This window comes from Pleurodeles waltl, chromosome 5, assembly GCF_031143425.1.
Source record: "Pleurodeles waltl isolate 20211129_DDA chromosome 5, aPleWal1.hap1.20221129, whole genome shotgun sequence".
NCBI classification, from domain to species: domain Eukaryota; kingdom Metazoa; phylum Chordata; class Amphibia; order Caudata; family Salamandridae; genus Pleurodeles; species Pleurodeles waltl.
Genome location: NC_090444.1, coordinates 339,675,516 through 339,702,380, shown reverse-complemented (window position 1 = coordinate 339,702,380; position 26,865 = coordinate 339,675,516). Strand labels below are relative to the sequence as shown.

Genomic DNA, 26,865 nt, shown 5'->3' with positions numbered 1-26,865 from the left:
GTGGCTTCTGTAAGGGACAGGTCTCCTTCTGTCCATTCTCACCATACTTCTGTTTCAAGGCATGTCCCTCCCACCCACCCTGATGACAGATTGTTAGAAAGGGAGCTCAATAGATTGAGAGTGGAACAAACCAGACTGAAGCTCAAGAAGCAACAGCTGGATTTGGATAGACAGTCTTTAGAATTAGAGAAGGAAAGACAGAAGTTGGGTTTAGATACCCATGGTGGCAGCAGCAGTATTCCCCATAGTCATCCTGCAAAAGAGCATGATTCCAGGAATCTGCATAAGATAGTTCCCCCTTATAAGGAGGGGGATGACATTAACAAGTGGTTTGCTGCACTTGAGAGGGCCTGTGTTGTACAGGATGTCCCTCAAAGGCAGTGGGCTGCTATCCTATGGCTATCATTTAGTGGAAAAGGTAGGGATAGGCTCCTTACTGTGAAAGAAAGTGATGCCAATAATTTTACAGTTCTTAAGAATGCACTCCTGGATGGTTATGGCTTAACCACTGAACAATACAGGATAAAGTTCAGAGAGACCAAAAAGGAGTCTTCACAAGACTGGGTTGATTTCATTGACCATTCAGTGAAGGCCTTGGAGGGGTGGTTACATGGCAGTAAAGTTACTGATTATGAAAGCCTGTATAACACAATCCTGAGAGAGCATATACTTAATAATTGTGTGTCTGATTTGTTGCACCAGTACCTGGTAGACTCTGATCTGACCTCTCCCCAAGAATTGGGAAAGAAGGCAGACAAATGGGTCAGAACAAGGGTGAACAGAAAAGTTCATACAGGGGGTGACAAAGATGGCAATAAGAAGAAAGATGGTGAAAAATCTCAAGATAAGCATGGGGATAAGGGTAAAACCAAAGATCCCACTTCAAATCTTAAACACTCTTCAGAGGGTGGGGATACAACTAATTCTTCCTCTTCTTCTCAACCTGCATACATTAAAAAGCCTTGGTGCTTTGTGTGTAAAAACAGAGGCCATAGGCCAGGGGATAAGTCCTGTCCAGGTAAACCCCCTGAGCCTACCACCACTAATACATCAAGCTCTAGTGCCCCTAGCAGTAGTGGTACTAGTGGTGGGACTGCTGGCAACAGTCAAGTTAAGGGTGTAGTTGGGTTCACTTGTGGGTCCATAGTAGAAACTGGGGTAGTCACTCCCAAGACAGTTTCTGTCACACCTAGTGGCATTGGCCTTGCCACACTGGCTGCTTGTCCCCTTACAATGGATAAGTACAGGCAGACAGTTTCAATAAATGGTATTGAGGCCTTGGCCTACAGGGACACAGGTGCCAGTATCACTTTGGTGACTGAAAACCTAGTGCACCCTGATCAACACATCATTGGACAACAGTATAAGATTATTGATGTCCATAACTCCACTAAGTTTCTTCCCTTAGCTATAATTCAGTTTAGTTCGGGTGGAGTCACTGGCCCTAAGCAGGTGGTGGTATCACCTAGCTTACCTGTAGATTGTCTCTTAGGTAATGACCTAGAGGCCTCAGGTTGGGCTGATGTAGAGTTTTATGCCCATGCAGCCATGCTGGGCATCCCAGAGGAATTGTTCCCTCTCATTTCTACTGAAATGAAAAAGCAAAGGAGAGAAGGCCTGAAAACTCAGGATCCCTCTCCATCAACAGGTAAAAAGGGTATCACAGTATCCCCTAACCACCCTACCATTCAGGATAGCATTCCTGTGGTGGGAGAAACCTCTCCTGGGGTGGCACCTGTTCCAAGGGAATCATCAGCTGGCAAAGCTGGACTCCCTGAGGTGGAAGTACCTCTCTGTGGGATAACTAACATTGGTGAGAAAAAGAGCACCATTTTAGTTAACATGGAGCATCCCTCCAACCCTCCCAGAGAAACTTTAGTGCAGAAACCCTGCACTGCCTCACAACACTTAGGACAGCATCCCTGCCCTAGTGTGGAGCTCATAGGACAGCATCCCTGCCCTGCTCCAACTCAAGAGAAACAGCATCCCTGTTCTCTCTTCCAGCCATATGGACAAAGTTTTTGCCCAGCTATGGCTTTTCTGAGACAGCATCCCTGTCTGGCATTTCCATCATTACAAATAGGTTCAGTGGACAATTCCCACTGCTCTAAACTAAAACTTACTGATAGAAACTCTGAAAATACATCTTCACATTGTTGCTTAGCTAAAAAACTTCAAACAGGGTGGTTTACATCCCCACAGGGAAGTAACCATATAGTGGATGATAAAGGGAGTAACCAGTCTATTGCAGAGCTACTCTCTACTTATCACCACTTAGACAATAAAGTCTCAACTGGCCAAGGTTAGCCTTATTGTCCTTCGTTTGGGGGGGGTTGTGTGAGAAAGTAGCCTCTTTCTAGCCTTGTTACCCCCACTTTAGGCCTGTTTGTGAGTGTATGTCAGGGTGTTTTCACTGTCTCACTGGGATCCTGCCAGCCAGGGCCCAGTGCTCATAGTGAAAACCCTATGTTTTCAGTGTGTTTGTTATGTGTCACTGGGACCCTGCTAGTCAGGACCCCAGTGCTCATAAGTTTGTGGCCTATATGTATGTGTTCCCTGTGTGGTGCCTAACTGTCTCACTGAGGCTCTGCTAACCAGAACCTCAGTGGTTATGCTCTCTCATTTCTTTCCAAATTGTCACTAACAGGCTAGTGACCATTTTTACCAATTTACATTGGCTTACTGGAACACCCTTATAATTCCCTAGTATATGGTACTGAGGTACCCAGGGTATTGGGGTTCCAGGAGATCCCTATGGGCTGCAGCATTTCTTTTGCCACCCATAGGGAGCTCTGACAATTCTTACACAGGCCTGCCACTGCAGCCTGAGTGAAATAACGTCCACGTTATTTCACAGCCATTTTACACTGCACTTAAGTAACTTATAAGTCACCTATATGTCTAACCTTTACCTGGTAAAGGTTAGGTGCAAAGTTACTTAGTGTGAGGGCACCCTGGCACTAGCCAAGGTGCCCCCACATTGTTCAGAGCCAATTCCCTGAACTTTGTGAGTGCGGGGACACCATTACACGCGTGCACTACATATAGGTCACTACCTATATGTAGCTTCACAATGGTAACTCCGAATATGGCCATGTAGCATGTCTATGATCATGGAATTGCCCCCTCTATGCCATCCTGGCATAGTTGGCACAATCCCATGATCCCAGTGGTCTGTAGCACAGACCCTGGTACTGCCAAACTGCCCTTCCTGGGGTTTCACTGCAGCTGCTGCTGCTGCCAACCCCTCAGACAGGCATCTGCCCTCCTGGGGTCCAGCCAGGCCTGGCCCAGGATGGCAGAACAAAGGACTTCCTCTGAGAGAGGGTGTTACACCCTCTCCCTTTGGAAAATGGTGTGAAGGCAGGGGAGGAGTAGCCTCCCCCAGCCTCTGGAAATGCTTTGTTGGGCACAGAGGTGCCCAATTCTGCATAAGCCAGTCTACACCGGTTCAGGGGACCCCTTAGCCCTGCTCTGGCGCGAAACTGGACAAAGGAAAGGGGAGTGACCACTCCCCTGACCTGCACCTCCCCTGGGAGGTGTCCAGAGCTCCTCCAGTGTGCTCCAGACCTCTGCCATCTTGGAAACAGAGGTGCTGCTGGCACACTGGACTGCTCTGAGTGGCCAGTGCCACCAGGTGACGTCAGAGACTCCTTCTGATAGGCTCCTTCAGGTGTTAGTAGCCTATCCTCTCTCCTAAGTAGCCAAACCCTCTTTTCTGGCTATTTAGGGTCTCTGTCTCTGGGGAAACTTTAGATAACGAATGCATGAGCTCAGCCGAGTTCCTCTGCATCTCTCTCTTCACCTTCTGATAAGGAATCGACTGCTGACCACGCTGGAAGCCTGCAAACCTGCAACATAGTAGCAAAGACGACTACTGCAACTCTGTAACGCTGATCCTGCCGCCTTCTCGACTGTTTTCCTGCTTGTGCATGCTGTGGGGGTAGTCTGCCTCCTCTCTGCACCAGAAGCTCCGAAGAAATCTCCCGTGGGTCGACGGAATCTTCCCCCTGCAACCGCAGGCACAAAAAGCTGCATTACCGGTCCCTTGGGTCTCCTCTCAGCACGACGAGCGAGGTCCCTCGAATCCAGCGACTCTGTCCAAGTGACCCCCACAGTCCAGTGACTCTTCAGTCCAAGTTTGGTGGAGGTAAGTCCTTGCCTCACCTCGCTGGGCTGCATTTCAGGGAACCGCGACTTTGCAGCTACTCCGGCCCCTGTGCACTTCCGGCGGAAATCCTTTGTGCACAGCCAAGCCTGGGTCCACGGCACTCTAACCTGCATTGCACGATTTTCTAAGTTGGTCTCCGGCGACGTGGGACTCCTTTGTGCAACTTCAGCGAGCACCGTTTCACGCATCCTCGTAGTGCCTGTTTCTGGCACTTCTCCAGGAGCTACCGGCTTCAGAGAGGGCTCCTTGTCTTGCTCGACGTCCCCTCTCTCTGCTGGTCCAATTTGCGACCTCCTGGTCCCTCCTGGGCCTCAGCAGCGTCCAAAAACGTGAACCGCACAATTTGCAGCTAGCAAGGCTTGATGGCAATCTTTCGGCGGGAAAACACTTCTGCACGACTCTCCACGGCGAGAGGGATCCGTCCACCAAAGGAGAAGTCTCTAGCCCTTTTCGTTCCTGCAGAAACCTCAGCTTCTTCTGACCAGTAGAAGCTTCTTTGCACCCGCAGCTGGCATTTCCTGGGCATTTGCCCATCTCCGACTTGCTTGTGACTTTTGGACTTGGTCCCCTTATTCCACAGGTACCCTAGATTGGAAATCCACAGTTGTTGCATTGTTGGTTTGTGTCTTTCCTGCATTATTCCTCTAACACGACTTCTTTGTCCTTAGGGGAACTTTAGTGCACTTTGCACTCACTTTTCAGGGTCTTGGGGAGGGTTATTTTTCTAACTCTCACTATTTTCTAATAGTCCCAGCGACCCTCTACAAGGTCACATAGGTTTGGGGTCCATTCGTGGTTCGCATTCCACTTTTGGAGTATATGGTTTGTGTTGCCCCTATCCCTATGTTTCCCCATTGCATCCTATTGTAACTATACATTGTTTGCACTGTTTTCTAAGACTATACTGCATATTTTTGCTATTGTGTATATATATCTTGTGTATATTTCCTATCCTCTCACTGAGGGTACACTCTAAGATACTTTGGCATATTGTCATAAAAATAAAGTACCTTTATTTTTAGTATAACTGTGTATTGTGTTCTCTTATGATATTGTGCATATGACACTAGGTGGTACTGTAGTAGCTTCACACGTCTCCTAGTTCAGCCTAAGCTGCTCTGCTAAGCTACCATTATCTATCAGCCTAAGCTGCTAGACACCCTATACACTAATAAGGGATAACTGGGCCTGGTGCAAGGTGCAAGTACCCCTTGGTACTCACTACAAGCCAGGCCAGCCTCCTACATTGGTTGTGCAGTGGTGGGATAAGTGCTTTGAGACTACTTACCACTCTTGTCATTGTACTTTTCATAAGAGAAAAATATACAAAACAAGGTCAGTGTATATACACATAGCCAAAAAGTTTTGCATTTCCTCTTTTCACTCTTTTCTAAGTGCTGAAAAGTACTTCTAACTTTCTAAAAAGTTCTAAAAAGTTTTAAAAGTTTTTTTCTCTGTCTTTCTAAAAGCTCTGACAAACTTTTTATCTTTTACTATCACTTTAACTCTCTCTAAAAATGTCTGGCACAGGCCAAAATGTTGATCTGTCCAAACTTGCATATGATCACCTTAGCTGGAAAGGAGCAAGGAGTCTCTGCATAGAGAGAGGTTTGAGTGTAGGGAAGAATCCTTCCTTAGAACTGTTAATTAACATGCTTAGAGTACAGGATAAGGCCATAAGTGCCCAATCTGTTGAAAAAGTAGCTAATGGTTCTCAATCTGATCCAGGGACTCCCCCAGGAAAAGATTCAGGAAAGAAACTTCCTAGCCTGCCCATTACTAGACAGTCTAGCATAGTTGGTAATGATGATGAGCCACACCATATAAATAGTGTTGTCTCACATCATAGCAAAAGCATTTATTCTCACCATACTGGTAGTGATGTTTCTGTTAACCAAGCTGTTAGGGTGGCTTCTGTAAGGGACAGGTCTCCTTCTGTCCATTCTCACCATACTTCTGTTTCAAGGCATGTCCCTCCCACCCACCCTGATGACAGATTGTTAGAAAGGGAGCTCAATAGATTGAGAGTGGAACAAACCAGACTGAAGCTCAAGAAGCAACAGCTGGATTTGGATAGACAGTCTTTAGAATTAGAGAAGGAAAGACAGAAGTTGGGTTTAGATACCCATGGTGGCAGCAGCAGTATTCCCCATAGTCATCCTGCAAAAGAGCATGATTCCAGGAATCTGCATAAGATAGTTCCCCCTTATAAGGAGGGGGATGACATTAACAAGTGGTTTGCTGCACTTGAGAGGGCCTGTGTTGTACAGGATGTCCCTCAAAGGCAGTGGGCTGCTATCCTATGGCTATCATTTAGTGGAAAAGGTAGGGATAGGCTCCTTACTGTGAAAGAAAGTGATGCCAATAATTTTACAGTTCTTAAGAATGCACTCCTGGATGGTTATGGCTTAACCACTGAACAATACAGGATAAAGTTCAGAGAGACCAAAAAGGAGTCTTCACAAGACTGGGTTGATTTCATTGACCATTCAGTGAAGGCCTTGGAGGGGTGGTTACATGGCAGTAAAGTTACTGATTATGAAAGCCTGTATAACACAATCCTGAGAGAGCATATACTTAATAATTGTGTGTCTGATTTGTTGCACCAGTACCTGGTAGACTCTGATCTGACCTCTCCGCAAGAATTGGGAAAGAAGGCAGACAAATGGGTCAGAACAAGGGTGAACAGAAAAGTTCATACAGGGGGTGACAAAGATGGCAATAAGAAGAAAGATGGTGAAAAATCTCAAGATAAGCATGGGGATAAGGGTAAAACCAAAGATCCCACTTCAAATCTTAAACACTCTTCAGAGGGTGGGGATACAACTAATTCTTCCTCTTCTTCTCAACCTGCATACATTAAAAAGCCTTGGTGCTTTGTGTGTAAAAACAGAGGCCATAGGCCAGGGGATAAGTCCTGTCCAGGTAAACCCCCTGAGCCTACCACCACTAATACATCAAGCTCTAGTGCCCCTAGCAGTAGTGGTACTAGTGGTGGGACTGCTGGCAACAGTCAAGTTAAGGGTGTAGTTGGGTTCACTTTTGGGTCCATAGTAGAAACTGGGGTAGTCACTCCCAAGACAGTTTCTGTCACACCTAGTGGCATTGGCCTTGCCACACTGGCTGCTTGTCCCCTTACAATGGATAAGTACAGGCAGACAGTTTCAATAAATGGTGTTGAGGCCTTGGCCTACAGGGACACAGGTGCCAGTATCACTTTGGTGACTGAAAACCTAGTGCACCCTGATCAACACATCATTGGACAACAGTATAAGATTATTGATGTCCATAACTCCACTAAGTTTCTTCCCTTAGCTATAATTCAGTTTAGTTGGGGTGGAGTCACTGGCCCTAAGCAGGTGGTGGTATCACCTAGCTTACCTGTAGATTGTCTCTTAGGTAATGACCTAGAGGCCTCAGGTTGGGCTGATGTAGAGTTTTATGCCCATGCAGCCATGCTGGGCATCCCAGAGGAATTGTTCCCTCTCATTTCTACTGAAATGAAAAAGCAAAGGAGAGAAGGCCTGAAAACTCAGGATCCCTCGCCATCAACAGGTAAAAAGGGTATCACAGTATCCCCTAACCACCCTACCATTCAGGATAGCATTCCTGTGGTGGGAGAAACCTCTCCTGGGGTGGCACCTGTTCCAAGGGAATCATCAGCTGGAAAAGCTGGACTCCCTGAGGTGGAAGTACCTCTCTGTGGGATAACTAACATTGGTGAGAAAAAGAGCACCATTTTAGTTAACATGGAGCATCCCTCCAACCCTCCCAGAGAAACTTTAGTGTAGAAACCCTGCACTGCCTCACAACACTTAGGACAGCATCCCTGCCCTAGTGTGGAGCTCATAGGACAGCATCCCTGCCCTGCTCCAACTCAAGAGAAACAGCATCCCTGTTCTCTCTTCCAGCCATATGGACAAAGTTTTTGCCCAGCTATGGCTTTTCTGAGACAGCATCCCTGTCTGGCATTTCCATCATTACAAATAGGTTCAGTGGACAATTCCCACTGCTCTAAACTAAAACTTACTGATAGAAACTCTGAAAATACATCTTCACATTGTTGCTTAGCTAAAAAACTTCAAACAGGGTGGTTTACATCCCCACAGGGAAGTAACCATATAGTGGATGATAAAGGGAGTAACCAGTCTATTGCAGAGCTACTCTCTACTTATCACCACTTAGACAATAAAGTCTCAACTGGCCAAGGTTAGCCTTATTGTCCTTCGTTTGGGGGGGGGGGTTGTGTGAGAAAGTAGCCTCTTTCTAGCCTTGTTACCCCCACTTTAGGCCTGTTTGTGAGTGTATGTCAGGGTGTTTTCACTGTCTCACTGGGATCCTGCCAGCCAGGGCCCAGTGCTCATAGTGAAAACCCTATGTTTTCAGTGTGTTTGTTATGTGTCACTGGGACCCTGCTAGTCAGGACCCCAGTGCTCATAAGTTTGTGGCCTATATGTATGTGTTCCCTGTGTGGTGCCTAACTGTCTCACTGAGGCTCTGCTAACCAAAACCTCAGTGGTTATGCTCTCTCATTTCTTTCCAAATTGTCACTAACAGGCTAGTGACCATTTTTACCAATTTACATTGTCTTACTGGAACACCCTTATAATTCCCTAGTATATGGTACTGAGGTACCCAGGGTATTGGGGTTCCAGGAGATCCCTATGGGCTGCAGCATTTCTTTTGCCACCCATAGGGAGCTCTGACAATTCTTACACAGGCCTGCCACTGCAGCCTGAGTGAAATAACGTCCACGTTATTTCACAGCCATTTTACACTGCACTTAAGTAACTTATAAGTCACCTATATGTCTAACCTTTACCTGGTAAAGGTTAGGTGCAAAGTTACTTAGTGTGAGGGCACCCTGGCACTAGCCAAGGTGCCCCCACATTGTTCAGAGCCAATTCCCTGAACTTTGTGAGTGCGGGGACACCATTACACGCGTGCACTACATATAGGTCACTACCTATATGTAGCTTCACAATGGTAACTCCGAATATGGCCATGTAACATGTCTATGATCATGGAATTGCCCCCTCTATGCCATCCTGGCATAGTTGGCACAATCCCATGATCCCAGTGGTCTGTAGCACAGACCCTGGTACTGCCAAACTGCCCTTCCTGGGGTTTCACTGCAGCTGCTGCTGCTGCCAACCCCTCAGACAGGCATCTGCCCTCCTGGGGTCCAGCCAGGCCTGGCCCAGGATGGCAGAACAAAGGACTTCCTCTGAGAGAGGGTGTTACACCCTCTCCCTTTGGAAAATGGTGTGAAGGCAGGGGAGGAGTAGCCTCCCCCAGCCTCTGGAAATGCTTTGTTGGGCACAGAGGTGCCCAATTCTGCATAAGCCAGTCTACACCGGTTCAGGGGACCCCTTAGACCTGCTCTGGCGCGAAACTGGACAAAGGAAAGGGGAGTGACCACTCCCCTGACCTGCACCTCCCCTGGGAGGTGTCCAGAGCTCCTCCAGTGTGCTCCAGACCTCTGCCATCTTGGAAACAGAGGTGTTGCTGGCACACTGGACTGCTCTGAGTGGCCAGTGCCACCAGGTGACGTCAGAGACTCCTTCTGATAGGCTCCTTCAGGTGTTAGTAGCCTATCCTCTCTCCTAAGTAGCCAAACCCTCTTTTCTGGCTATTTAGGGTCTCTGTCTCTGGGGAAACTTTAGATAACGAATGCATGAGCTCAGCCGAGTTCCTCTGCATCTCTCTCTTCACCTTCTGATAAGGAATCGACTGCTGACCGCGCTGGAAGCCTGCAAACCTGCAACATAGTAGCAAAGACGACTACTGCAACTCTGTAACGCTGATCCTGCCTCCTTCTCGACTGTTTTCCTGCTTGTGCATGCTGTGGGGGTAGTCTGCCTCCTCTCTGCACCAGAAGCTCCGAAGAAATCTCCCGTGGGTCGACGGAATCTTCCCCCTGCAACCGCAGGCACCAAAAAGCTGCATTACCGGTCCCTTGGGTCTCCTCTCAGCACGACGAGCGAGGTCCCTCGAATCCAGCGACTCTGTCCAAGTGACCCCCACAGTCCAGTGACTCTTCAGTCCAAGTTTGGTGGAGGTAAGTCCTTGCCTCACCTCGCTGGGCTGCATTGCTGGGAACCGCGACTTTGCAGCTACTCCGGCCCCTGTGCACTTCCGGCGGAAATCCTTTGTGCACAGCCAAGCCTGGGTCCACGGCACTCTAACCTGCATTGCACGACTTTCTAAGTTGGTCTCCGGCGACGTGGGACTCCTTTGTGCAACTTCGGCGAGCACCGTTTCACGCATCCTCGTAGTGCCTGTTTCTGGCACTTCTCCAGGAGCTACCGGCTTCAGAGAGGGCTCATTGTCTTGCTCGACGTCCCCTCTCTCTGCTGGTCCAATTTGCGACCTCCTGGTCCCTCCTGGGCCTCAGCAGCGTCCAAAAACGCTAACCGCACGATTTGCAGCTAGCAAGGCTTGTTGGCGTTCTTTCGGCGGGGAAACACTTCTGCACGACTCTCCACGGCGAGAGGGATCCGTCCACCAAAGGGGAAGTCTCTAGCCCTTTTCGTTCCTGCAGAAACCTCAGCTTCTTCTGACCAGTAGAAGCTTCTTTGCACCCGCAGCTGGCATTTCCTGGGCATTTGCCCATCTCCGACTTGCTTGTGACTTTTGGACTTGGTCCCCTTGTTCCACAGGTACCCTAGATTGGAAATCCACAGTTGTTGCATTGTTGGTTTGTGTCTTTCCTGCATTATTCCTCTAACACGACTTCTTTGTCCTTAGGGTAACTTTAGTGCACTTTGCACTCACTTTTCAGGGTCTTGGGGAGGGTTATTTTTCTAACTCTCACTATTTTCTAATAGTCCCAGCGACCCTCTACAAGGTCACATAGGTTTGGGGTCCATTCGTGGTTCGCATTCCACTTTTGGAGTATATGGTTTGTGTTGCCCCTATCCCTATGTTTCCCCATTGCATCCTATTGTAACTATACATTGTTTGCACTGTTTTCTAAGACTATACTGCATATTTTTGCTATTGTGTATATATATCTTGTGTATATTTCCTATCCTCTCACTGAGGGTACACTCTAAGATACTTTGGCATATTGTCATAAAAATAAAGTACCTTTATTTTTAGTATAACTGTGTATTGTGTTTTCTTATGATATTGTGCATATGACACTAGGTGGTACTGTAGTAGCTTCACACGTCTCCTAGTTCAGCCTAAGCTGCTCTGCTAAGCTACCATTATCTATCAACCTAAGCTGCTAGACACCCTATACACTAATAAGGGATAACTGGGCCTGGTGCAAGGTGCAAGTACCCCTTGGTACTCACTACAAGCCAGTCCAGCCTCCTACAAAGAGTTACCAAAGAAGATGATGTCAGTTTTGCCATAACTTAAACGCAAGAAGCTAATGTCCACCCAAGAAGCAATGCAACACATGCACTCCTTGAATTGGTCATAGAGAAAGGTATGGTTACCTTTTAGATGGACAATCAGCGGAGCATCATCAGAATAAACATACAATCTGGTGCTGAAGGAGAAAATCAAGGCTGCCAGAGAGGCCACATAAATATTAAAAAGAATAATGCTCACAGCTGAGCGTTTAAGCACACCTTAGCTGACATTCTTAAAATCTGATCTAAGAGTAGGAAATGAAACAACTTGTGAAGGAGCCGACAGGATGAAAGTCAGCCTCTACAGTGCTAGATCGCTCACTCTAATCTTTGACATTTTATTGTTCAGGATGGAGTGACAGCCCATATCAAAGCCTACTGAAAGGTACAAGAGAACCAAGGCAACTTGAGCGTTAAGTAGCACACAGATGTCCTTCGCTGCTGAGTCAAGAACAGATTCAGTGGGAGTACGATGGTCTAAAATGAGACTAGGCAGGATCCAGAATATTATAGTTTTCACTAGAGGCCTTCAGCTGAAAGGTACCTACACTTTATTGGTTGAGGTGACAAATAGATATGCCTACAATTAACCAGAATGGCAGGGTCAACCAATGTTTTTTTCAATAGAAAAACAATGGGTTCTTCCTTCCAGAGGATGGGGGCATGCCAGTATATAATGTTATAAAATACCAATGTGTTCACAACCTTTTGACCTCTACTTTATCATTAGTGGAATTAGTTGAACCCATTGACATCCACTGAATCAATACTGTAATCCGGGAACCCCTAACTGAGTAATTACTGAAAGCGGGGGACTCAAGCTTATACATTGTTGATGATTTTAGCTGCAAAACAATACACAAAAATACAGAAACAAGCATTCATCAAACACATACACAAATGATAACACAGTTTATTTAATTTTAGAACAAATAAAATTAAAAAAGTAAAGAATTTAAATTTATTAGGAAGGTTGGAGCTTTTCTAAATTCAGTTGAAGCCACGAAACGTAATAGTATATTCTGTTTGATTCACCTACATTGCTCCCACAAATCAATTTGAGGATACTAATTTATTTTTTAGCCTCCAATTACAAACCCCTTGACATTTATAGTACATTTCAAAATTTTCAATTATACATTTAGCCACTTTATTTATAAACACTGTGGTAATTTGCTAACATTATATAATTTTCTAAGCAGTCACAGACCCTCTAAGGAGGCTTCATGGATCCCCAGGGCTCTCCAGACCACAGGTTGGGAACCACTGTATTATACAACATAATATACAATTCTGCAAGTACTGGAGCAAAAATGGACCAATAAGACTTGCATATTTTGTTTGATCATGGGCCCAGGGGAGAGCCATACGGACTTGTGACACATATATTAGAAATGTGGACTGAAACAGGAAGAAAGGACAGCACAAGATCATGAGGAACACGAGTAGTGTTGGAGACAGGATAACAGACCAGGTGGTAGGATGGAAAATCTGTAAAATGTTGATGATTTTCTCGTTAAAAAAAATCAGATAGGCGACATGGGGTGGAACTGAAGGGATGATGGCAGAGGAAGTGGCCTGCCGATAGGCAATGTCATTCAAGATTTTAAACATTTTTCTTCGCTCAATTCATATTCCTGACAAATAGTACAAGGCCTTGCTGAACCTGATTAGTTTTCTCTACTTTCCTAATTCAATCAGATGCAATGCGTTGGCCTCATTATCATCAGAGTCCCTCCAAAGCCCACTAAAACCCTGTAGACATAAAAACATAGGGCAGGCAGGTAGACTGGAGAAAAAGGGCAGATATGTCTTTACCTGTGAGGTTGGAGTGGCCTTTTGGAAGGTTTTGCTCTGAGAACTTTTGCATGTCATAACAGTTCTTTGAGCAATGTTCTATGTGTGCATGATTGAAATTTTTGGAGGTAAAGGGGGGAGGGTATTGCTACGCAATACATTTTAATTTTAGAGCTTGAATTCTTGTTGAATTCTTGTAAAATAATTAGTCTTTGGCCAAGATAATTAGCCAAAACATAATAGAATTCAATGAAAATCATTGCAAAGTCACCACTTTGTTCTGTTTGTATCTGTGTGCAAGCGTACCTGAGCACAATTGCACACGTGTGAAGGGTTGTGACTGACACGGACCTCATGTGAACCTCATTAATTTGAAATGACTAACATATTTTAAGGCACTGTTACAGACATACAGACCCCAAGTTGATGGATTCTGGCAAACGGATGGACTTCCTGGTAGACCTGCGAGAAAACCTTTGACCACCTTCAATGTATTTTATTGCTTTTTTGGCATCTCGGACCCATGCATCTCTTTCCTCCAAATGGGATGCTTGGAAATAGTGATCCTGCTGCTTTGCAGTGCTGAGTTTGAACACAAACTGAAAAATATGAAAAGTACAAAAATCAACCATATGGCCTTGAACTGCAAAATTCGAATATTAGTAACAGATTGAAAATAAAGTCTGATACTAGTGCATAAAACTGGGGGTAGAAAGGTCTTAATGTTTCATAACAGTGTGCCTCAGTTTCCGGAAAAGTAACAAATTTGTTCGTTTTGTTGTGAAACCTTCGCCTGTCTAGTTACTAGCTTTTGCAGAACTGAAGAAATAAAAGAGAAATTAAACAAAAGCATGTATAGTAACAAAGAGAATTAGTTCAAAGGAGAAAAGGAGTGTATAAGACCATAGATAGCAGCTTCTGTTGAACCTGTACAGAAAGTATGTCAGTTCGTCACAAATACAATACATGACTGCATTCATATTTGAACATTAGTGTAATACTAAGATCTTGGTCAATACGTAAATAGACAGAGTATTGCAGGAGACGGATCAAGATGCTAAAAGCTGAAAATAGCACTTCTGTTGTTCTATAGATGGAGTAGCTTTATATAAAATGAAATTGCCATCACAGGCAAAGCATGCGCTCTTCAATATCAATCTTACCATGCCCAATTCATACAGTGAAGGAGAGAAACCTAACTGGAGGTGTTTTTGTGGCAAGATGCTGGGCTAAATTCTCCTCACCGCCGTCTGCCAGCATGGAACCGACCAGTGCTTAACCTTAGGCAAGGCCACTGGCATTATGCGATTTTGCAGTTGCTGCATTTTCTGCATTTTTATAGACTTGCTGCATTTTCCACATAATGCATCTTCTTCTGCCTAATCTGCAGATTTTAACCCAAATTTTTTTTTTATTTCAAATGGATCAAGACTTATTAAAAGCATAGCAACACGTGTTGCCTCGCAGTGGAAAGACTTTTGCAAAGGTTCAACGGTCACACTTCTGTTGCTTATTGCTGTGTTCGTGTGTTAAACCTAATACTAATCAGATGAACTCTTTGTCCTAGACAGTGTTAATATGTGTAAATATGACAAAATAAAGAAGTAATGCTATCTGAGAATATGACTAATTATGTGACATAATGGGCCTGATTACAATTTTGGAGGAGGTGTTAATCCGTCCCAAATGTGACGGATATACCACCAGCGGTATTACGAGGTCCATAGGATATAATGGACTCGTAATACAACTGGTGGTATATCCGTCACTTTACCGTCACTTTTGGGACGGATTAACACCTCCTCCAAAGTTGTAATCAGGCCCCATGTGTCTTTTCTTGCCACATAATTAAATCAGCCCTCTTGCATAATTTGGTTCTGTAGTCCACATAAATCCAGTAGCCCTGGTCCCAGGCAAGGAGCACTAGCATAATTATCCAAGAACAAATCCGAAGGAAAAACTCGTATCCTCATGCAGATTATGCCAAATTTCTCCTTAAATTGTTAAAATCTACCTCCTGTGTGTTTTAATAATAGCTTTCAGCCTGCTGTTACTGACTAAATAATAAGTACGCTTGTACTTGTTTAAAAATGGAATGATTGAATTTGCCGTAATTCAGTCTTACACACATTAAACCATGAACATTAAAAAAAAACCAGCTGGTTAAAAGCTGTAACCAACGTAACGTGATCTATGTTTGAATGTGTAAAAACGTAATTATTTCTTTAAACGTGAAAGAAATACATGTGCTTTATAGGTGACAATATCATTAGATTTGCTGATGTGTATTTTGAGTGTGTGTGAGTGCCGTAAAGGCAGGTTGTAAAGAGGGGCACTCGAACATTTTCGTCTAGAGGATCAGTGGCGGCTGGCAGCAAAGTAAATGGGGCGCAAAAACCTACAACATACACACATAATACAATATAACATACACACATAACATACTCACACAACATAACATACACACATAACATAAATACCATAAACACATAACATACACACATAACAAACACACCAATATTATTATTAAAATAACACACGTACCTTACTCGATGTCCTGCAGCACGTCCTCGTTCTGCAGCACATCCTCGTAGCGCAAAGCCCACAGCCAACTCCCTCATCCAATCAAGACAGTTTTTTCATGCTGCATGGCAGCATGGTAAAAATGTCTTAATTGGCTAGAGCGGGCGTGCTTCATGCTCCAAAAGCCATTGTATGCCTGTGCCTTTTCCCCAGCCCGGCTGTCCAAGTCAGCTGGGTTGGAGAGATTTGAAATGCGCATGTTAGTTTTGCTGTAGCAAGGTAGCCGGCCAAACCATCATGCACACTTCAAACAAAGGGGCCACTCCTCCTTGCTGCCGATTATTGGCAGCAGTGACGCACTGGCCCCGCCCTGCTCTCGCACTTTGTTTGCTGGAAGAAAGTGTCAAAAATAAAATGGTAACAAAGTAATTTTATTACCATTTTATTTTGACGCTTTCTGCACAGCAGTGCAGGGGGGCGACGCTCATCCCACGGAGGAACAACCACTGTATGGCAATCTTTGCTAACTCACTTGGGAGATAAATGCAGAAATTTGCATTGCATTTGGTTTGGTTTTATTTCATTTCTCAGTATGTGCATCGTTTCCCAGTAGCTGCTTCACAGCACCGAAGATACTGGTCTGTCTCGACATCGCTGCTATCTGCAAGATGTACTATTACCAATTCTTTAAAACATCCTCAGAATGGGCTTTATTTCTGCCCAGAGAAGTACTACTCTCTCCCATCATGCTAGTGCTGTATCATTCCACCTGCTATTGAGTGATTTCATTGGAATGCGTGAGGGACTCTTTTATATCTGAAAAGTACACTCATTCGTCACTTTGGCACATTCAAATCTATATCGCCTTTACATATTCTATATGGAAAACAACTCTTTTTTGGTACTGTTTCCTCAGCATTGGCACCACAAATAAGGCAGCCACTGATGTCATAGACAGCATTTCTGAATACCTCAGTGTTAGACCTGACAGCCTTAGGGTGGTCTTCCTCCAACATTTTGCCTGCCTCGCTCCACTTCTCTGACACTGTTTTTTCTGGTTTTAGGACTCTGCACACTTTACCACACTTTACCACAGCTAACCAGTAGTAAAGTGCATAGGCTCTCCCCCTTAAACATGGTAACATTGGTTCATCCCCAATTGTCATATTTGATTTACTTATAAGTCCCTATTATAGTGCACTACATGTGCACAGGGCCTGTAAATTAAATGCTACTAGTGGGCCTGCAGCACTGATTGTGCCACCCACATAAGTGGTCCCTTAATCTTGCATCAGGCCTACCATTTCAAGGCCTGTGTGTAGTTTCATTGCCACTTTGGCTTGGCATTTAAAAGTACTTGCTAAGCCTTAAACTTCCCCTTTTCTACATATAAGTCACCCCAAAGTAAGCCCTAGGTAACGCATAGGGCAGGGCGCTATGTAGGTGAGAGGCAGGACATGTGCATATGTGTTTTATATGTCCTGGTAGTGAAAAATTCCTAAATCCGTTTTCCACTACTGTGAGGCCTGCTCCTTTCATAGACCAGCATTAGGACTGCCTTCATATACTTTTTGAATGGTAGATTCTGATCTAAAAGGGGTAACCAGATCATATTTAGTATGGCCAGAATGGTAATAGGTACCTAATGGTAATAGGTAATAGAAAATCCAGCTTATTGGTGAGCTTGGATTTTTTATTACTATTTTAGAAATGTCACTTTTAGACACTGAACATTTCTCTGCACTTAAAACCATCTGTGCCTTACTGCCTGTCTTCAATCAATGTCTGGCCTACGTTGGTTGACAGCTCTCTTGTGCATTTCATCCAGACAACCACGAACACAGGACACTCAGTCGCATCTGCATTCATTTGCATACTGAGTGGGTCTTCCTGGGCTGGAAGGGTAGAGGGCTTGACACTTACATTTCAAAGGTCAGTGGCCTACCCTCACACAAAGGACTGATAACCCCCCACGGTGACACTGGCAGACAGGACTGGGCTGAAAGGGGAACTTGTGCACTGCAAAACCACTCTTTGACTTCTCCCCCACTTCAAAGCCATTTTTTGGTATATAAACTGGGTCTCTGACCTCACCAACTCAGACACTTCTGGACCTGCACCTGAACTCTGTCAGAAGACCTGCCTGGCTGCCCAAAGGACTCTCTGGACTGCTTTGCTGAGAAGGACTGCTGCCCTGCTGTTGCCCTGCTGCTGCTCTGGCCTCTGCCTGTGATGGAAGGACTCTGCCTTCCCCCAAAACGTCTCTCCAAGGGCTTGGATTGAGCTTGCCTCCTGTTCTGAAGTCTCAGGGACAGCAAAGACTTCAACTACTGGCTTTTTGCTAGTACCTGACTCCAGCAAGGCCGGAACAACTTCACTGACACCAGCGATGCTGCAGCCTGCTCCCACTCCGTGGACCTCACTGTACTCAATGACCGCAGCCTGCAATGCAAGTCAGGCATTGCAGCAGCTGTGCTGACGTCACTCAGGGTAATCGCGTCACTATGAAGTAGACATATCAGGTCCTGATGGACCAGAACTAGCAACCCCCTTGGGTCACAAGGAATCAACGCATTGCAAGTGATGCCACATCAGCTCCCCCTGCATCCGGACGGAACTGAGGCCTCACCTCCACCTGCCTTGCAGCGCGGAACCAACGAGTCATCTCTTCAGAAGCCATAAGTGACTGACGCTGCACCAACTCCAGTGGTGCCTCTTTCCAACATCATGCAACATCCTGGTTCTTCGTTTTCAAACAGTACTGTACCTGGGGGTCTGTCTGACTCTGTGACCGACACCAGTGGTGTCGGATTGTTGGGAACAACTCCATCAACAATGCTGAAATAGCCCCAGTTTGAGCTATTGTGTTCCTAGCACTTTAGTTGGATTTAATCTTTAAACAATCATAGCTTTACTTGTGTACATTGGATTGTCATTGTTTCAACAGTATTTATTCAGATACATATTCACTATTGTTCTAAACCTATGTGGTGTCTTTTTGTGGTGTTATCACCGTGTTATTGTATAACTTCTGCACAAATACTTTACACATTGCCTTCTAGGTGAAGTCTGACTGCTCAGTGCCAAGCTACTGGAGGGTGGGCACAGGAAATTTTGGATTGTGTTGTGACTTACCCTGACTAGGATTGTGGTCCCTACTTGGACAAGGGTGTATACCTTTGCCAACTACAGACCCCATTTCTAACAGCGAGATTGCACACACTGGCAGATTAAAGCCAGACCTACTAGCTTTGTGAACAAGTGTTAATCTAATCTTGATTTTGATTATCAGCAGTCCACACTGTCAGCCTCAGCATGTGTTTGCATCTGTTTTTTAGGATACCTGAACTGCCGCCTAGCATCTCTTACACCTTCTGGCACATGGCTTTATCAGTTCGATAGGCATGCTGACACACAGTTTCGCTGATAGTTGTCTGGTAAGAAGAGAATTAATTCTCTCACGTGTACATTATTTAGCTTTTCCTGATAGTTTCTTCAGCTCCTACACCATTTGGTTCACCAAACTACATACCCACAGTACATTAGGCTAAATATCCAAAGTGTCATATCAGATCTGGATTGCTTGGAAGACTTATCTATCCTGTGTATTATTTAATTTGTGCTCTATGGTGAAACAAGCTCTTAATAATAATGATTTTATTACTGAGTCGTCCTTCAAACAACTCTATATAAAATTCTACATATTGACCGCTCCACAAGCACAGGTGGCAGAGTAGCTGTGATAAGTAGGAAAGAACTTAAAATTGTTCCATTCTTAATAGGCCCTCATCCTCAAACAGAATATTTGACATTAAACAATACATTCTCACCCACGGACACACTTTAAGCTATTTTCATTTACTGCCATTTAGCACCACTAATCATACCATTGAATGCTTATTATCGCTGCTACTTCAGTCAGATAATAGCCTTAACCTAGGAGACTTTAAGGCCCGGGCCAATGATCCTGAAGCCATGAACTAGTAGAATCTTGTGCCACCTCATGAATGATTCAGTTGATCACACTTCCCACCCATTGTTGGGATTATGTATGACCAAACTTCTGTGATCCCATATACTGCTGCTTATGAGCTAGCTTGGTCATATCAGATAGCAGTGTTTTCTCTTAAATATAGTTTTGTCCTTGCTAAAGTGAATAGTGCACAACTGCCTACATTTGGTAAATATTGAGCCTTAATTTCTGAAGAAAGGGTGCAAACGTTACTTGATTCTTCTACTCCCATTTTTTCTTTGATGTTAAAATAGCAACAATCTTCAACAGGTGGATCACAGAGGCTCTAGATGCATCCATCCCTTTGAAAAATAAAATTTCACATAGACATCACCCTTCCATTCCCTGGTATATGGTTGATCTATTGAATGTGAAAGGCATTGTATAAAATTTACAACATATTTGGAGGGCATCTTAAGTTACAGAGCTGGGTAAATACAAAAAAAGTATTCCTATGGCTCGCACCAACAACTGTCTAAATTGTATGCTAATACTCTACTCTTCTCTATCATTTCAGAGTAACTGATTCTCATCATAATTAGTTACATATTCTCTGGATTTCCCTTGGATCAATGCCCTAGGAAAGAGGTCAAAATATTACTTTCCTCATCACATTGCTTTTCATTGCTCATTCCGATATGTCTCTCGAATAATATAAAGTAAAAATTTTCTGCAACACTGCATTTGTCACACTGTATTTTTTCAGAAACTTTAAACCAGTTTCACTGCTACTTTTTCCTGCTAAGATTGTGGAAATTTAGTTTTGTTTTATTTTGAATCCCAGTGGCCTTTTCCAACTATCAGAGTTTGTAAAGGTAATGTTCTGGACCCCCCCACCCAATCAGGGTTTAGTTAATCTGTTAGTGTAGAAACCATACTGGTAATAGCAGTCTAAGTTATTTTTATGGTCCTTGATGTAGGCGGACAAGTGGCCTTTTGTACTTTTTCTCACACCAGCCTGTTAGATTGACTAGAAATCATGTCAGAGATCTAGCACTGAAAAGGTTTGCTTTATTCTTAAAAGGCAGATGACAAGTAGTTTTATTGGCCCTTTGCATATCAGACTTTAAAGAGATTACTTCGGTCTAGCACAGGGATGGGCTTTTAACTACACACTTTTTCATATCTATGTGTATCCTTTCACCTCCTTGATTCAGAACTATAGCATAAATGTCTATATGTATGCGGATCACACTCATCTCATAGTCTGCCTGGATGGGGATAAGTACTCCTTTGACTACAACAATAAAGAGTGCCTGTGGAAAGTGGCCATCTGGTTGAACAACGTTTTGAAAAAACTTAACATGGATAAGACAGAGGTGATACAATTGGAGGATCAAGCACTTTGGACATTTTACTGGTGTCTGACCAACTTAGGAACGTCTCCTACTGCTAAGCCTTCAGCACAAAACTTTACCATTATTTTTGATATGACTATTTCTCATTAAAAGCCCAAGCTGTAAAGCTAACACATGCTTCCTTATAATGTGTATTTTCAGGAGCATTATCCATCTCTTTCCATGCAATAACAGAAAAAAGGGTGTCCCAGGAAGTAATTCTTTTGTGTCTGGACTAGTCCTTGGTCATTCAACATGAGCATGCCAGCCCATCTCATTGCTAAACTTTAGTGTATATAAATGTTATGACCAAACGTATTTGTGGTCTCAACAAAAGGGTTCAATGTTAATACAAATAAATAATAAAAAAATAAATGAAAAAATAAATATATACCTGTTCCTGCTGCTAAAGCTTGCGCTCCTCTTACAATGGTGTTGGAGGCCCACCAGAGCCTGGGACACCATTACAGGCTCCTCTCGCAATCCTGGCGCTGCTCTCATGCACATAGCATAAGAGCAGCATAAGGATTGGTCTGAGCAGCTTGGTCTGCCACTTAGACACTGCATGGGAGTTTTTCCAACCCAGCTGCGTAACACAGCCAGGTTAGAGAAACCTAAGTGTGCGTGTCAGTTTGGCTGGCCGAAGACAGCCGGCCAAACTGACCTGCGTACTTAGTGCACTCACTCTACTCCTCCTCCCCCTATCCACCTCCCATGGCCTAGCCCCGTGTAAGAAAGTACCATCTTGCCTGGCATGTTACCCCCATATATCACTGTATATATGTTGTTTTAGTCTATGTGTCACTGGGACCCTGTCAGGCAGGGCCCCACTGCTCATAAGTATGTGCCCTGTATGTGTCCCCTGTGTGATGACTAACTGTCTCACTGAGGCTCTGCTAACCAGAACCTCAGTGGTTACGCTCTCTCTGCTTTCCAAATTGTCACTAACAGGCTAGTGACCAATTTCACCAATTCACATTGGCATACTGGAACACCCTTATAATTACCTAGTATATGGTACTGAGGTACCCAGGGTATTGGGGTTCCAGGAGATCCCTATGGGCTGCAGCATTTCTTTTGCCACCCTTAGGGAGATCTGACAATTCTTACACAGGCCTGCCAGTGCAGCCTGAGTGAAATAACGTCCACGTTATTTCACAGCCATTTACCACTGCACTTAAGTAACTTATAAGTCACCTATATGTCTAACCTTCACCTGGTGAAGGTTGGGTGCAAAATTACTTAGTGTATGGGCACCCTGGCACTAGCCAAGGTGCCCCCACATCGTTCAAGGCAAATTCCCTGGACTTTGTGAGTGCGGGGACACCATTACACGCGTGCACTATACATAGGTCACTACCTATGTATAGCGTCACAATGGTAACTCCAAACATGGCCATGTAACATGTCTAAGATCATGGAATTGTCACCACAATGCCATTCTGGCATTGGGGAGACAATTCCATGATCCCCGGGTCTCTAGCACAGAACCCGTGTACTGCCAAACTGCCTTTCCGGGGTCTCCACTGCAGCTGCTGCTGCTGCCAACCCCTCAGACAGGTTTCTGCCCTCCTGGGGTCCAGGCAGCCCTGGCTCAGGAAGGCAGAACAAAGGATTGCCTCAGATTTACCTGTAGACTGTCTACTAGGGAATGATTTAGAGACATCAGCTTGGGCAGAAGTGGAGTTGGAGGCTCATGCAGCAATGCTGGGCATTCCTGGGCATATTCTTGCTTTAACTAGGGCTCAGTCCAAAAAGCAAAAAGGACAGGGTGACTTGGATCCTGGAACAATGGAACAAGTGCTCCCTAAAGCTAGGGGTAGCAAGGGTAAATCCATACCCACTATCGCTCCCTCTACAGATGATTCAACTTCTGAGGAAGAAAAATGTCCTCCCTGTGCAGAACCTTCACCAGAGGAGCTGGCAGCAGACACTGCTGAGCTTTTGGGTGGAGGGGGGCCTGCCAGGGAAGAGCTGAGTGTGGCACAGCAATCCTGTCCCACATTAGAGGGTCTCAGACACCAAGTTGTCAAGCAGCAAAATGGGGATGTCAGTGACTCACATAGAGTTTACTGGGAGGACAACCTCTTGCACACAGAGGCAAGGGACCCAAAACCTGGAGCAGCCAGGAGATTGGTCATTTCCCTGCAGTACAGAGAATTCCTCCTAACTCTGGCACATGACATTCCCTTGGCTGGGCATTTGGGCCGGATTAAAACATGGGAAAGGCTTGTCCCCATGTTTCACTGGCCTAGGATGTCAGAAGACACAAAATAATTGTGTAAGTCTTGCATGACCTGCCAAGCCAGTGGCAAGACTGGTGGCACTCCAAAGGCTCCCATTATTCCACTACCTGTGGTTGGGGTCCCCTTTGAAAGGGTAGGGGTTGACATAGTTGGCCCCCTTGACCCTCCTACTGCTTCAGGCAATAGGTTTATCTTGGTGGTAGTGGACCATGCCACAAGATATCCTGAAGCTATTCCTCTAAGGACCACTACAGCACCTGCAGTGGCAAAAGCCCTCCTGGGAATCTTTTCCAGGGTGGGTTTTCCAAAAGAGGTTGTATCAGACAGGGGTAGCAACGTTATGTCTGCATACTTGAAAGCTATGTGGAAGGAATGTGGTGTAACATACAAATTCACCACACCTTATCATCCACAAACAAATGGACTGGTAGAGAAGTTTAATAAAACTCTCAAAGGAATGATAATGGGACTCCCTGAACAACTCAGGAGGAGATGGGATGTCCTGTTACCTTGCCTCCTTTTTGCTTACAGGGAGGTACCCCAGAATGGACTGGGTTTCAGCCCCTTTGAACTCCTCTTTGGGCACTCTGTAAGAGGTCCACTAACACTTGTGAAGAAGGGTTGGGAACAACCTTTAAAAGCTCCTAAGCAAGACATAGTGGACTATGTACTTGGCCTAAGATCCAGAATGGCGGAGTACATGAAAAAGGCCAGTAAAAACCTTCAGGCCAGCCAAGAGCTCCAAAAGCAATGGCATGACCAGAAGGCTGTTCTGATGCAGTACCAACCAGGACAGAAGGTGTGGGTATTGGAGCCTGTGGCCCCAAGAGCACTCCAAGACAAATGGAGTGGACCCCATCTCATTGTTGAAAAGAAGGGCAAGGTCACCTACTTGGCTGACCTAGGCACTGCCAGGAGTCCCCTTAGGGTGATTCATGTCAACCGCCTAAAACCCTACTATGACAGGGCTGATCTCACCCTGCTCATGGCAACAGATGAGGGACAGGAAGAAGAGAGTGACCCTCTCCCTGATCTCTTTTCCTCCACAGAAGAGGATGCTGTAGTGGAAGGAGTAGTTTTGGCAGATTGTCTTACTGCAGAGCAGAAAGACAACTGCATAAATCTCCTAGGTCAGTTTTTTTAACTCTTTTCAACTGTGCCAGGCACCACATCTTGGTGTGAACACACAATTGATACTGGAGACAGCATGCCTGTCAAGAGTAAAATCTATAGGCGTCCTGACCATGTCAGAGACTGCATAAAGCAAGAAGTTCAGAAAATGCTTGATCTAGGAGTGGTTGAACATTCTGAAAGCCCATCGGCCTCTCCTGTGGTGCTTGTACCAAAGCCTCACTCAAAAGATGGAAAAAGGGAGATGAGGTTTTGTGTAGATTACAGAGGTCTCAACCAGGTAACAAAAACTGATGCTCACCCTATACCCAGGGCAGATGAGCTCATAGATACACTGGCATCTGCCAAGTATCTAAGCACCTTTGATTTGACTGCAGGGTATTGGCAGATCAAATTATCAGAGGATGCTAAAGCAAAAACTGCAGTTTCAACTATTGGAGGGCACTACCAATTCACAGTAATACCCTTCGGTTTGAAAAATGCACCTGCCACTTTTCAGAGGTTGGTGAATACAGTTCTGCAAGGGTTAGAGGCTTTTAGTGCAGCATATCTGGACGATATAGCTGTCTTTAGCTCCACCTGGGATGATCACCTGGTCCACCTATGGAAAGTTTTGGAGGCCCTGCAAAAGGCAGGCCTCACTATCAAGGCTTTAAAGTGCAGGGAAAAGTGGTTTATCTGGGACACCTGGTAGGTGGAGAACAGATTGCACCACTTCAGGGGAAAATCCAGACAATCATGGATTGGGTTCCCCCTACAACTCAGACCCAGGTGAGAGCCTTCCTAGGCCTCACTGGGTACTACAGGAGATTCATAAAAAACTATGGCTCCATTGCAGCCCCACTTAATGATCTCACTAGCAAGAAGATGCCTAAAAGGGTATTGTGGACAGCTAGCTGTCAGAAAGCTTTTGAGGAGCTCAAACAGGCCATGTGCACTGCACCTGTCCGAAAAAGCCCATGTTACTCCAAGAAATTAATTGTTCAAACTGATGCATCTGAATTAGGGGTAGGGGCAGTCTTATCACAACTCAATTCTGAGGGCCAGGACCAACCTGTTGCTTTTATCAGCAGGATGCTGACCCCTAGAGAAAAGCGTTGGCCTGCCATGGAGAGGGAGGCCTTTGGTGTGGTCTCGGCACTGAAGAAGTTGAGGCCATACCTGTTTGGCACTCACTTCATTGTTCAGACAGACCACAAACCTCTACTTTGGCTAAAACAAATGAAAGGTGAAAACCCTAAATTGTTGAGGTGGTCCATATCTCTACAGGGAATGGACTATACAGTGGAACATAGACCTGGGAGTACCCACTCCAATGCAGATGGACTCTCTAGATATTTCCACTTAGACAATGAAGACTCATCAGGTCATGGCTAGTCTTATTGCCCTTCGTTTGGGGGGGGGTTGTGTAGGAAAGTACCATCTTGCCTGGCATGTTACCCCCCTATTTCACTGTATATATGTTGTTTTAGTCTATGTGTCACTGGGACCCTGCCAGGCAGTGCCACATACAGTATGTGCCCTGTATGTGTTCCCTGTGTGATGACTAACTGTCTCACTGAGGCTCTGCTAACCAGAACCTCAGTGGTTCTCTGCTTACCAAATTGTCACTAACAGGCTAGTGACCAATTTCACCAATTCACATTGGCATACTGGAACACCCTTATAATTCCCTAGTATATGGTACTGAGGTACCCAGGGTATTGGGGTTCCAGGAGATCCCTATGGGCTGCAGAATTTCTTTTGTCACCCATAGGGAGATCTGACAATTCTTACACAGGCCTGCCAGTGCAGCCTGAGTGAAATAACGTCCACGTTATTTCACAGCCATTTACCACTGCACTTAAGTAACTTATAAGTCACCTATATGTCTAACCTTCACCTGGTTAAGGTTGGGTGCAAAGTTACTTAGTGTGTGGGTACCCTGGCACTAGCCAAGGTGCCCCCACATCGTTCAGGGCAAATTCCCTGGACTTTGTCAGTGCGGGGACACCATTACACGCGTGCACTATACATAGGTCACTACCTATGTATAGCGTCACAATGGTAACTCCGAACATGGCCATGTAACATGTCTAATATCATGGAATTGTCACCCCAATGCCATTCTGGCATTGGGGAGACAATTCCATGATCCCCCGGGTCTCTAGCACAGAACCCGGGTATTGCCAAACTGCCTTTCCGGGGTCTCCACTGCAGCTGCTGCTGCTGCCAACCCCTCAGACGGGTTTCTGCCCTCCTGGGGTCCAGGCAGCCCTGGCCCAGGAAGGCAGAACAAAGG

At 45.2% G+C, this 26,865-nt stretch overlaps 1 protein-coding gene across 1 annotated transcript in view; it reads right to left on the bottom strand.

Annotated features, from left to right (window-relative positions):
* The window catches only part of PLEK (pleckstrin), a 398,482-nt gene that overhangs the window by 240,123 nt on the left and 131,494 nt on the right, over positions 1-26,865 (bottom strand). The window contains exon 3 of the mRNA XM_069234077.1: positions 13,753-13,934. Coding sequence (XP_069090178.1) covers positions 13,753-13,934 — 182 coding nt within the window. The remainder of the gene's footprint in view (positions 1-13,752; positions 13,935-26,865) is intronic.